The following is a 14,005-nucleotide window of genomic DNA, read 5'->3' as shown; positions in this document are numbered from 1 at the left end:
CAAATGTCCCCAGGGGAAAAAAGCCACTCTGCATCAAAGCTGCCAGACTAGAAACGATTGGAGACTTAAACTGTGTTGAGTATGAATGAACTGATTTTATTGTCTATAGATTAAGGGGCAGCCACAATAAGAACAATATATATTGTTTCCACAAATTGGAATTTATCCTTTAGAGACATGTCTGAGAAACATTCACTCTTAAAAGAAAACTCCTTTCCTGAAAAGGGTGTTCCTAAATTCTGAGAAATCAGTGTCCATGAACAGGAGTTAGTAAAGAGCAGACAGAATCTGTATATTCCTTTTGTAGCTTTGGGTTTGCAAAAGTATGTCAGAATTTCTTATTTCCTCAGGTTCTTTGGCTCTAGTTGGGGAGAGTTGAGACCAGGGCACTTAGAGTGCTTTGCCTTCTGTCTTACGGTCTGGACAGAAAAAAAAAAACAGGTCAATGATACTGTGAGAATGATATGAGCACACTATGCAAAACTATGAGAATGGTATGAGCACATTCCCACTGAATTATATATTTTCTATAAAAATGAATGAGTTTGCCATATTACAACATTCATTTTAAGTCTCTGTATTTAAAATAAACATATATTTCAGGCAAGATCCAAATAAACAAACATCCTGATATAACTGATTACATTTATCACTAATCTCCCTCTGTGATGTAGTCCAGAAATCCTTTTACTGTTGTGTCTTGCAACAGGCCAATAAGACTTATGTACTCACTGTTTTCCACAGCTCTTTGTGTTATTAGTTTTATTTTGATAAAAGGCAGGTGGCCTTCACAGCCTTGATTATTCTGTTCTCTCTGCATGCCCTTTGCCAACTCCCTAGCTAACTGCCCCTCATCTTTAAAACCCATTTTAAAAACAACTTTTTCTCAGCTTGCTTTCCTTTATTTAACTCCTCCTTTAACTCTGGCATCACAGGCTAGTCAGATTAAATTATTCATTCTTTACTCTTAGAATGATTGCTTTTTCTTTTACTTTGTCTATCATTCTGCTTGCATTTTAGTTTATTCCTTTTGCTTTCTCTTTCTCGTCTTTTCTGCCTCATCACCTCATCTCAACACACACACACACATCCCTTCACTTCAAATATCATGAGCTTAAGTGAAATGATTCAGTATTACTCACCTGTAGCTTTTATCCTAATACCTATGTATTTTGAATGCATGCCTTTGATTTAATTTTATTGCTTCTTTAATATATTCTATTTCTAAGCTAATCTGTTTTCAAACTTTTTCTGTTGTTCTCTACATCAAATACAGTGCTTAGCTTTACTGATCAAAGTGTCATAATCTGTCCACTATTTCTTTTTCTTTTAGCTACTGGGTCTCTGAATCATATAATTGAAAAGGGCTACAATTCTTTATGAACTGGAACTTACCTTTTGCACATATAGGCATATTTTAAAAACTCATATTGGTATATTTTTTAAAAAACACAACAATTTGTAAAATAGATCAAATGCTTTTCATATCTTACAGATGTAATTGCAATTACTGGCTCCCCCAAATGTCATTCTGTGCATCTAAGTTTCATGGATCCCAGGCATACTTAGGTGGCCCATACTCTCCTATTTCTTGGCCATCCTGGTGAGTGGATGAACTGCTACAGGGGCTACTGGCATAAAAGATTAGAAGGTCTTCAATAACAAGACAGAGTGCATTTAAAAACTTTCCCAAAAATCAGAGAGAGTAACTCAAGCTCATTAAAAAATTTAATTGTTTTAAGAAAATGAGAAGTCGTCTTATGCTCAGCATGGGCCTGAAGAGGAGCTGCTTGGAATGGTTATGAGGGAATCACCATATCTTCCTGATTGGGTTTCCTTCCTGATCTTTTTCTCTGGGCAACAAAAGCTTGCCAGGCAATAACTAGCTTTATTGATGCATGAGTTATTCTGTCCTTTGGAACAGATGTTGTATCACAGGAAATCATCATTCAAACAGCAATTTTAAATAGTTGAATCACACCACAGAATCATAAATTATTGACATGACTCCACACTGGGATTCTGAAATGTAAAGACAAGAGAAAAAAAAGAACCAGAGAGTGATTTAAGTGGAGAAATGCCAAAGTTACCCGAATAAAAAAGGAGCATCCAATTATAAGAGATCACTAAATGAAAAAGCAAATGTTAGTCTGTTGAATTTTTTCCCCTTACTTACAGAGTCACACTTTCAAAACTCAGCCCCGCGAAAGAATTTCTTTCAACTGTGTGGATGTTTATGTTATCTTGAATGTCTCTAGAAGAAAGTACAGACAAATAGATATTTACATCAGCCCGACTGATGTAATCTTCCCACATTTAGTTTAACTGGAATAATGTGGTCTTTAGCTTAGGTAATGTATTAATGTAGTTAGTTGTTGTTTAGCTCAAAGTTTGGGGAAAAAATTGTCCCTAATTTATATTTAGTATATTAGTTCTTACAAATGGAATTGTAGATACTTAGTGTTCCCCCCCAACCCCCCGTTTTCTTCTTTTTTTTTGAGACATGGTCTCTTGCTCTGTCACTTAGGCTGGAGTGCTGTGGTGCCATTACAACTCACTGTAGCCTCGACCTCCCAGGCTCAAGTGATCCTCCCACCTCAGCCTCTGGAATAGCTGGGACTACAGGTGTGCACCACCATGACCAGCTAAGTTTTGTATTTTTTGTAAAGTCAAGGTTTCACCCTGTTGCTCAGGCTGGTTTCAAACACTTGTGTTTAAGCGATCCTCCTGCCTCGGCTTCTCAAAGTGCTGGATGACAGCTGTTGGCCGCTGTGTGTGGCCTACTTTATTCTTCTGAAGGTTTTCTTAAACAATTTCACCCTAATGTAACAAACTTTTCACCTCCTAACTTCTATGTTTGTCTTGGTTGGGCTTCTCCCCATCTCAATCCCCTTCTTACAGCTAGTTTCCTTCCCTCTGTTCTCCTTGGGTCTCATAACAATTTTATCATTGATTTTTCTTTTCCTGAATGAAAGGATGGGAAGAGCCTCATTTTCTGTTTGTAGTACTCATCCCCCATCAACCTCCCTCTTAGGTCTGATCTAACATGTAGAAGTAAATGTAGAAGTAAGGGCTATAGAAGTAATGTAGTAAACAGCTTGGAAAAATATGAGACATTCTGAAAGATATTCAATTTTTTTCTCTTTCTCTTTTCCCACCCTGCTTAGCTTCTTCCTCCCTCCTTAGCTCCTACACCCCTTCCTGATCTCTTCCTTTTGGGTCTGTCCATATTCTTACAATTTCACTATTGGAAATAGTTGCCATTACATGCTACCTTTGCTCTTCCTTTTTACAAAATACAAATACCTTGGGAAAAGGCAAACACAGCCTGTCATTAACTCTTTAATATGAATGTGTGTGTTAGATAGTTTCTTTATGGCCAGGGTAGCATAGAAATTCTGGAAAGAAGAGGAGAGGATGCTGGAATACAAAGGGCGTTGTATATGTGTGTGGGGGGCAGTAATTAAAGCATTAAATAGTGAAAAAATGAGCAACTTTTTGATTTTGCTATATGCTGGTTTTGTGAACAATGCTCTTATAGAGGGGTCTGTCAATTTTCTCCAAACTAATATTGACTGTCCTGCAGGTAAAATCAGGGACCTCACTCTGGCCTCCTTATCTTTGCTAACCCAGAGCAATGCATTTGGAGGATGTAGCCTACACAATGCATATTAAAGGCCCACATGGCTGTTGGCCAAGACAGATACTGAGTAAAGAGTTAGTAGTCACTCAAGGAAAAACTTACAGTATAACCTTGTGGAGAGAATGAATCTTGTGAACATCTGGAAGGTGCTTAATACCTGTGTTGGATATTAACCTAGAGAGAAACAAAATGTGAATGAGTGAAAATGTAGCTAGCTGTTTAAACAGTTATTAGAGCATGAACTTTCCAGGATCAAAATATCAATTTTGAACCATCAGAAAAACCTACAAGAAAAGCCCATATATACCTGAATTATGCTCATGTTTTCTATTTTAATGTTCATTCCAGGGTCTTAAAAGCTGGTGATTCCTTAGAGAAAAGAAACTTACAGTTCAATCACAAAGGGATTAGGATGCCACAGTATACATTTTTAAAAAAATGAAGATTGATAAATTAATCTGACCCTAAAGCAACTTCCAACTAGTAACAAAATTTTCTTAAATTATCCTCTGTTTCCAACCTCATGATACTTGTTGGAAAACTGTGCCTTCTTCACTCCAAGTGATTCTCCCGGGATTTGAGCATGAGATTTCATGCCCTATGACCCTAGGGTATGCATATGACCTAAGCTGGGCCAATCAGACTCTCTCCTGGGATGTGGTTGGAGGTTGGTTAGAGCTTCTGCTGTCATCACCCTTAAGAGATGATTATAAATTTCTACAGCTGAAAATTGCGGACCTAGCCTGGATCCTTCCCAAGGTCTGGTTATATTGGCCTGACTTTCCCAGGAAGCAGAGCCTGAGAAGAAGGCTAGTTGTGAGTATATATTTCATAGTAAGATTTCAGAGCATTCAGGACAGGGAGTGAAACAGGGTAGCAGGGAAGTTAAGCAATACCAGCACTACTGATGACTAGTTCCTAATTCCAAGGACTTGATTTAGGATATTTAAAAAATACATCTCAGAACTGTTGATTGGAGTGGGGGATAGTAGTGAGGGAGGGATGTGTCCATTGACTCCTATTTCCTGTTGGTAAAAGCTGATTCCATAGTGTTAATTCCCCATTTATGGCTTGCACATTTGTGAATAACCAGCAAGTTCTTGATGGGCATCTCTCACAGTGGTGCCCAAGAAGCCCCAGAGCAAGAAGGAAGAAGTGTACAAGACTAGGCTGGGTGTTGCTCAGTTGCACTTGAATGAAGCTGGATGAAATTTGGGTGGAACTGGCTGCCATAATAATGGTGAGAGTTTTTGGGGACTCATAGAAATTATTGGACACATTGTTTTTTGTCATTTTCCTGACTCCTGTGAGTTACTTAAAATCCTACTATCTCTCTACTCCCATTTCTCTTCTCTATATGTGGCTTACCAAAGTTGGAGGTGGTCATAGTTACATGCAATCTAAAGAACCTCATTGATACATTCATCATTGTGAAGGACCATATGTCCTTTTGAGGTTATGATTCAAGAAGATTTGGTGCCTTGTACTCTGCTTCTGTATTTAGAGAGGAAGTGACTCCAGTCTATGGGTTCTAGGTGATGGTTCTCAGAGTTTTTTCCACTGTCTTGGTTCCCTGACATCCACATCAAAGGTCTCTTGGCAATTTTAATTACTTCAACAGCCCTTAAGTTGATCTCCCTTTGCTTTTTATCCAGGAAAAGAGGTTCTTTTTGGAGAATTTATTGTGTTGTTAATTCACTTAAAATTACATACAGAAAACTAAACTCTTTTGAGTGTAGAGGTCTATGAGGTAAGAGAAATACATATGTAACCATGAGCATAGTACAGATATAGAACAGTGCCATCACTCTCTAAATTCACTCGTGTTTTCCCTTTGTACTTCATCTCTTCATCTACTTCATATCCCTAGCACACACTGATCAGTTATCTGTTCCTATAATTTTGCCTTTTCCAAAATATTATGTCAATGGAACCATCTGTGGTCTTCCCCACTAGAGCTCAGAGATGCTCTTAACACCACACGGCCACTGCCAGGGCATGCTGGAGTGGTGGTCAGTGATTCAGGACTGTTTTTTCTATCTCTTCGGTGCCTCTTTCAGCAATATCAAGTTAAAACCAGGTACTGTGACTGCTCACCCGATTTCTGGTTCTCATGAAGGTGTTTTTTTTCTGTGTAGATAGTTGTTAATTTGGGGTCTTTGCAGGGGGGACAATTGGTGGAGCTTTCTATTCTGCCATCTTGTTCTGTCTCTATCAGTGGAATCCTCTAGAAAGTAACTTGGGTCTAGCTTTTTTCACTTAGCCTAACTCCCTATTTCTCTTGATTCATTCACAGCAAAGCTTCTAGAAAGAGTTGTCTGCACATGCTGTCTTCATTTTCTCATATCCCATTGATCTTCAACCTGTTCCAATCTCTTTTCATCCCATAACTCTTAACTGATACTGTGATTATCATGCCAAAGTCTACAAACTCACTAACTACTACAAACACTTTAAACTGTAAACGGTCCCTTTCTTAGACTTTTCTGGATTATTTAGTGTTTTTTTTTTTTTTTTCGAACTCTCTTTCCTGTTGGTTTCTGTCATTTTGCACTCTTTTGTTACTGCTCCTTCTCTGTTACTCCTTGTTAGCATTCTTTGTTGATTCGTTTTCCTCTATTTGTACTCTCGGTCTTTTGTGTCTCTTCTCTATGCTCTCACTACATAGGTCTTGTTTCCTGTGATTTTAAGTAGTATCAATATTGTTACTCCTAGATTCATACTTGCTCTCTGACCTCGCTAGTCGATTGCTAATTAAAGCTTATTTTGCGTATCCTCCTGAATGTCTCACTGATATAGCCAACTAAACTTGTTTCCCCCATTATCATCTCCACCAAACTGCTTTTCCTCCATTATTCTCCATAGATAGAATTGCCATCCATCAATTGTAAGTTGACAGTTAAAGTTGGCTTGGCTTCTTCTTTTTTTAAGTTCTAATAACTAGTCCATCTCAAAATCCTGTTAGATTCCATTTCCAAAATATGTCTTGACTCTATGAAGTTTTGCCCATCTCCACTGAAACCATTCTTAAAAAAAGCCCTAGGGGGCCGGGTGCAGTGGCTCATGCCTGTAATCCCAGCACTTTGGGAGGCCCAGGCAGGTGGATCACAAGGTCAAGAGATCGAGACCATCCTGGTTAACATGGTAAAACCCCGTCTCTACTAAAAATACAAAAAATTAGCTGGGCATGGTGGCACGTGCCTGTAATCCCAGCTACTCAGGAGGCTGAGGCAGGAGAATTGCCTGAACCCAGGAGGCAGAGGTTGCGGTGAGCTGAGATCGCACCATTGCACTCCATTGTTACTCCTGGGTAACAAGAGCGAAACTCCGTCTCAGGAAAAAAAAAAAAAAAAAGCCCTAGGAATTTCTGTAATATTATCCTCCTTTCTTTCCCAATTCATTCTCAATGCAACACTCTGGGAATTTTTCAAAAATGTATATCAGATTGCTTTACTCCTTTGCTGTTAAAGCTTAGTTCATTCCCATAACACTTAGAGTAAAACTGACACTCCTTACTGACACTCCTCACTGCCTCCTTTTGCACCTTTATCTTGTGCTATTTCCTCAGTGCACTTTATCCCCAGTGGTTTTCTCTCGGTTCCTCAGATTTATTAATTTCTTTCCTTTCTCCAGATATTTGCATGTACTTTCTCTAGAAGGCTAACCATCCACTCTTCACCTGGCCAACTTCGCCTCACCCTTCAGAGTTTAGTTACACATGTCACTTTTTCAGAAGGGAGCTCCCTATATGCCAATCTAAATTGGGGCCCCTGATTTATTCTCAGTATGACTGCGTCCTTTTCATCACTCCTCAAAACTCTGAGCCATATATTATTTTGTGTTATTTATTCAACATCTGCCTCTTCAACCAGATTGTGACTCATAAGAGGGCAGGATTCATGTTTTTCCTGAAAACTCAGTGTTGGCACAGTAGTTGACACATATAATGGGCTCACTGTTTACCAAGCTCTTTATTCCAGGTAATATGCTATGTGCTGTCAACAGATGAGTTCACAAGGAATTATTCACTGCCTTTGTTTGTTACACCTTACTCATTTGACGTTATATGGGGAGCAGTTTCCCCGCCTCTGTTAGTGAATGAATAAATTTTATATAATTGAAGGAATGAAGAATTCATGATTACTCAATAAGAAAGTTAAAAATGCATCATTTAACATCAACAGCATGAGCTTCCACTGTACTTATGGAATATCTATAGATATCTGTAGATGCACATTGAGATTTTTGGTCTTTATAGAAAGAAAACAGACTGCAAAAAAATGGCTAAATTTATTGCAAAAAATGGCTAAAATTATTCCAGCAGTGCTGAGTTTAAGATACTTAAAAAGATCTAGTGACCATCTAGTGAGATGGATTATTGGTGATAATTCTGTAGTTGAGACTCTCTAAAACCCCAAGATAATACAGGAAATGGAGTTCGGATGAACACTTAGTTTTCAATTCATTTTTCCCCTCTGATCAATAAATTCATGTCTGATGGAGGCTGGAAGTGGGTAATCAGCTAGGAACTGTATGTCTCAATGGGTTTGCTTTTGTCAAATGACTGTTTGCTGCAAAATTATTTTGATTCACTCAACCATGGTTTATCTTCAAAAAACAGTTAAAGGCCTGAGGGTAAAATGTCAGTGAATTTAAGTTCTGCAAATGGGTCTTTTAGAGAAAGGTAACTGACTCGGAGTTTTCCCTCTCTGCAGCCAGTTTTACATTCTAAGCTGGTGTTAGCATCTTTAATGCCTGATTGTCCTTAATCTCTAGGTTGCAATAATGAAAGTGAGCTGCTCTCCCATCAAGATAAACTTAGTGGGGTCCTGTAATTGCTGGGAACCATTCTCACCTATTCTGCACAGGAGAATATGCTTGCCTTTCATAAACAGGTGACCCTGTGGCACTGAGACTCCTTGTCCTAAATCGTTAGTGCTTTTATTAATCTTCAGTAGTGTTTATGGGCTCTTATTTTTTCTTAAGTTAACAGGGTCTGTGTTTGCTTGTGTTGCACTGGACTATGTGCCATCCTTCCAATAACACCTCTGTTTTATACAAGAGGAAGCCGGAGACAGTGTGCTGGTTTCAGGGAGTTTGTGAGTGAATTAAGATTAGCACAGATGAAACACTTAGAATGGTCTGGTGGCAAACTGTCTGCTACTGATTGTGAATGCCTTATGAGTTCAGAGAAGGGGCTGGAGGAACAATATGGGCTGGAGGAAAAAAGTGAGATATCTTAGAAAGTATAGAGCCTTCTGGCCTAAACTAAGAGTAGCAAGTGTGCATATTGGATGAAAGGATGGGAAGCAGAGAAAAATAAAACTAAAAGCAGGGCGGAGGCAGAATTTCAGAAACTTTAAAGCTAGGTAAAGAAGTGTGGTAAAGAAAGCATGGGCTTGATGGGCAAGCATTAGAGGCCACTTTTTGGGGCTGCAAGGGGCAGCAAGAAGACTTGAGGGTTCCCTGAGCAGAGGTGACCCATGTTTTTACCAGCCTATCACCTCAGGACTTCGCAGTAATAATGAGACCAAACTGATGGTGGTTGAGAACCAGCTGTGGAGTGAGCTCCTAAGCTACTGGAGTAAGAGAAGTAAACCAGAAGAAAGGACAAGACATCCCTTCTTATTACACATGACAACCAAGTACACACACATATATATATATATATATATATATATATATATATATATATATATATATATTTAACCTCTATTCCATACCAAATCTACCATGGCATGGAATGATCAATTCTGAGACTGTATGAACCAGCCCTCTCTTAGTCTAGACTTAAGGCAGCCACAGAGTTCATGCTATGGCTTGAGTAGATCTTTAAGATGCTTTAGGCAAATTTGATTAAAGCAGAGGATGCTGCCAGTTCTGTGTCCAGTTTATCATTTTTGCCAAAGCACATTTCCTAGTAACCAAGGCTGAGGGTTTGGAGTTGAACTCTTTTCTCTACCTACTGATTGGTTTCTGATAAAATAGGATTTGTTTGCTTTTAAGCCATTCGATTCTTTTACATTTATAATTACATTTTTAAATTCTCTTGCGTAATGCTGAAGTTGACTCCTTCCTCCTGACCATTCTGAGAGAAGTCAGGGCGATGATGGATAGGAATAGGGAGAGTGGGCTGATCTTAATTATATACAGTTGATTCTCTGTATTCACAGCAGTATGTTTCAAAAGTCACCTCAAACATGGAATTAGTGAATCACTGGCCTCAGGGGAAATTCAGGGTTAGATTCCTTTGAGCCTTTGGTCGAAACATATTTGTCATGGTTTGATCAACATAAAACCTTGTTTTATATGTGTTTCTGTTTAAAGATACCTTATTTAATATTTATTATTGATTCATGAACATGGAACTCATGTTCTGGAGTACTATAACTCATGTCTGAAGGAAGCTCATCTAACATATATTTTTGGCACATCACGGCTTTCTTGAAGTTAGGAACCTAGATGGCACTTCAGCACTACACATGGAGGCCTTTTAAACAGTGACATCACCAACAAAAAGCACAAACATGGGGAGAAAACGCACTAGATAGACCATGCAAAGGGCACTTGCTTTTCAGCATGACAGCGGAAACCAGGTGTCAGCATACAGGCTTATTCAACCTCAGTTGGGAACCTATGACAAGACACTCAAATTTTTGTCTTCCTGCGCAAGCACATGTCCAAGAATAATGCAAAAGTGTTTCAGGTATTGATTTTGGGTTGCAAAAACATTTTAACAAGTAGATTAAATAGCAAATACAGAATCTGAAAATAATGAGGATCATGGTATATGAAAAGACTCCTTACTTTATGAGGTTTGCTAATATTGATGTTTCTATTAATTACAGATCCTTCTTAACTGGGAATTTGCATATCTATATACAGCATGGTAAAATATGCTAACATATGCTTTCTGAATCATTAGATAAACATTTGCTAGGTATAGTATCACAGAATCTTGGAGTTAGATGGCAGAGCATGTAACAAGGTGTATTGAAAAGGGTCTTCGACTTAATGTTTAGAGACCCTGGCTTCCAGTGTTGTCCCTTTAGCTACTGAATAACACCAAACAGTTCACTTACCTTTTCAGAGTCTTAGTTTCTCTCTGTAAAATGATTTTGTGTAAGAAATTATGTTAGAGAGTAGGAGAGCTCAGTTTCTTGCCTTTTCAATCTCAATTTTCAAAACTAGAACAATTTAACTCTCATATTTAACTAGGACTCTTTGTCTCAGTTTCCATGGAAACCAGACTCCCTAGTAATCAGGGGAAATTGAAGGAGCTCCAGGGTAACATTTCCTAGAGGTCAGTCGTATCGGCCTGGCTGCAGATTCTGTTTGGACCTACCATCCTAGATTAGCAATCAGCCTGTTTTTGAGCAGGGCATAGCTTCAAAGGTAATAGCTCTGGTGCCAGATGGTCTGGTTTCAAGTCCTGGCTTTATCATTTTCTAAGACGTGTAGCCTTAGGGATTAGTTGAAGTCTCCAGGGCTCTCAGATCTCTTACCTTTTACACAGGGAAATAAGATTTACCTTTTAGGAAAAATTAGCCCCACGTCCAGGCACTGTTACTGCTGTGGTCATGTTCCAGCCATACATTCCAGTTGCTGTATCTGAGACTCTGATTTCCTCCATCCACTAGGACCTGGGTCATGTCTTACCTCTCCCTAGTTCTCTTGGGTGCCGAAATATGGTTTCCTTGTCGGAGTCCCTCTGCGACCTAGAGGACACCTGGGTAGGCTGATGGGATGGCTGGTGGAAGCCACAGTGGAGTTTCCCAGATTCCTCCTGCCCTCTTTCTCTAATTGCCTTCTGCTTCCTTCTGATAAACCTGCCTGGATCAACCTTTCTATCTGTCTGACTCTGTTTAGCCTCTGGCTCCTGGCTTTTCTGATCAGGATCATACTATCACTTAGAGGTTTGTTGAAGTCAATTACTATCCAGAGTTGATAAACTAAAGATGACTTGCACTTTTTTCTACAAAAAGACAAGTGATCCAAATTTGTTGAGTTTTTCTAAGACAAGTGGCTGTCAGAAATAATGGTACTAAGCAGATATTTTCTAATTAGACACACTTGATTTGTCTTTTTAAGGGAAAGGTAATATATTTATAATGGGGAGGAAAGCAACAGTTTTGAAAAAACGTCTGTGCTATGGAAAAAGCACTGGGAAAAATGTATGGAAATTGCTAATTTATTGCAGAAAGTGATGTATTTCCTCATGTATGAAGACTCTCACGGCATGTATTTTAAACATAAGGAAATGCAATTTTCCAACCAGTTTGAGTTTTTCATGGAGTTTTGAATGCTTTCATTAAAAATATAAAAAATTCAACATTTCCAGGTAGTTTCCAGGTACTAGTAAAATTCAGCTGGTCTATTTTTTCCCTAACATCAGCCAGAACATCTGATTGATGTTAGGGAAAAAATATGCTAGCTGAATTTTAGAAAAGTATTTGCATAGAAAGAGTATGAACGCTAAGTATGATGACTAAGTGAGTATATGTAAGGAGCTGTTCTTCCATTGGATCTACCTATTTTAGTGAAGTTTTGTTCTCAGCTTTGACAGCCCTTAAAATCTAATATTACAATGACCTCTTAGTTAAACTAAGGATTGAAAAAATAAGCACATCCCATGAAATTTCTTTGTCTCAAATATTGTTATTATAATTTAGTGAGAGCAAAACAGGTTTTTTGTGCTATGCGAACTTGTATATAATAAGAGGAAAATGTAGAAGCATATTATTCATCTTGATTTCATTCTTTAAAATATTATTTTTGCATATGTGTATAATGCACACAAGATATATGTATCTACTTTATCAATAAACTTATTTGGGGACTTATGCTTTATTTGTTTATTTGTGGACTTAAGCTTTATTTGTTTATTTGTGTGTGTGTGTGTGTGTGTGTGTGTGTGTGTGTGTGTGTTCACTGATGGAATGAGGAATCAAGATCATACTGTCCAATGCATAGGATACTTGGTTTGGGAAGAGAAGCTTGTAATTCTGGAGAGCTGCCAGGTGGAAATGGTAATAGATATGTGCTTTTCTGTTCTGGAAAGTAGATATAGGATTTATAATAATAATGGTCAACATTTACTGAACACATCCTATGTACCAGGTACCGCACCAAGCACTTACCATCGATTATTTTAGGTATTCCTTTTCACTACCTTAAGAGATAGGTAGCACTACCATCCTCATATTAGAGTTGAGGATGCTTAGCTGAGAGAAGTCCAGTAGCTTTCTCAAAACCACGTAAGGAGAGGTGGAGCTAGAGGTTGAATATAGATCTTTCTTAATCTAGAGCATGGGTGGTTATTGTTGTCTCAACTTAAAGACAGATTCTAATTCATTATGGCAGTTGCCCAACAAGAAATGGATTGTTGTGCTAAGAATGTGGTTCCCACCTCTGCAACCACAGAGTTACTATATCCAAGTAACTGTATGGAAAGCTTTATTCTTGAGGAGGGCCTTGGACTCTGTGACCTCTAAGATGCCTTCCAGCATAGAAACTGAGCATTTCTCTAGAAACAATATTTCCGGAAGATACAATCACTGTTTATGAATGAAATGCTACAATGGTCAGATAAGTTTGGGAAATGCTGGTTTAATAAGGTTAAGCAGCTTCTTTGCTGTGAGACTCTCAGAGCCTTTACCATGATATTACTCACTATAAATTTTTAGGAGAAGGAAATACTATGCTGGCTTTTCCCAGACATGCTGGCTTTGGACTCCCACTCCATTGTATAGTATATCCCGAGTTTGGTGTTTCCTAGTTCAACCTTGGAAGCTCTGCTGAAAGCTAAAGCATTTATGCCAACTTCTTTTATTGTAGACTAATTCTTTAAAGATGCTATTACTATTAGGACATGGTTGGTAAACTTTCTCTTAGGTAGAGTATTCCATCAGTCAGCACACTCCATTCTTCTACCATGATATACATCAGAAATTTCACAATATACAAAATCAGAACTGTATTGGTGAAAGGGCAGACTATGTCCAGTGAACTTTAGTTTACTTTCTACCAGCAAGTTTGTATATTTTAGGATGGACCTCTTACAACTGGGAGAGGTAAAGCAAGGGACTCTGTATAAGTACACGCCAGTCACAAGGTCAGATTCCTACCCCTAGTTCAACAATTAACTTCTACGTGTAACCAGATTAGGGTAAAAAGAATCATGGCAAAGTAAGTCAAAAGGGAACTAAACCAAGGAGAAATCTTTGACAAAATAGGCCTGACTTGCACGTAGAAAAATAAATAAATGAAGTTTGTGATGGGCTGTCACTATTGATGTTGTTGGTACTTTTAATTGGGAGCAAGCTATAGGATATCTCTGTGGCTAAGGCAGAGCTCAGTGTA

At 38.4% G+C, this 14,005-nt stretch overlaps 1 protein-coding gene across 3 annotated transcripts in view; it reads right to left on the bottom strand.

Annotated features, from left to right (window-relative positions):
- The window catches only part of FSHR (follicle stimulating hormone receptor), a 192,654-nt gene that overhangs the window by 22,723 nt on the left and 155,926 nt on the right, over window positions 1-14,005 (bottom strand). For all 3 annotated transcript variants that reach the window (XM_003922751.3, XM_074400272.1, XM_074400273.1), the window contains 2 exons: window positions 3,746-3,817; window positions 2,177-2,254 (listed from right to left, as the gene is read on the bottom strand). In XM_003922751.3, coding sequence (XP_003922800.2) covers window positions 2,177-2,254; window positions 3,746-3,817 — 150 coding nt within the window. The remainder of the gene's footprint in view (window positions 1-2,176; window positions 2,255-3,745; window positions 3,818-14,005) is intronic.

This window comes from Saimiri boliviensis, chromosome 1 (assembly GCF_048565385.1).
Source record: "Saimiri boliviensis isolate mSaiBol1 chromosome 1, mSaiBol1.pri, whole genome shotgun sequence".
NCBI lineage: Eukaryota > Metazoa > Chordata > Mammalia > Primates > Cebidae > Saimiri > Saimiri boliviensis.
This window is presented reverse-complemented; position numbering and strand designations above follow the sequence as displayed.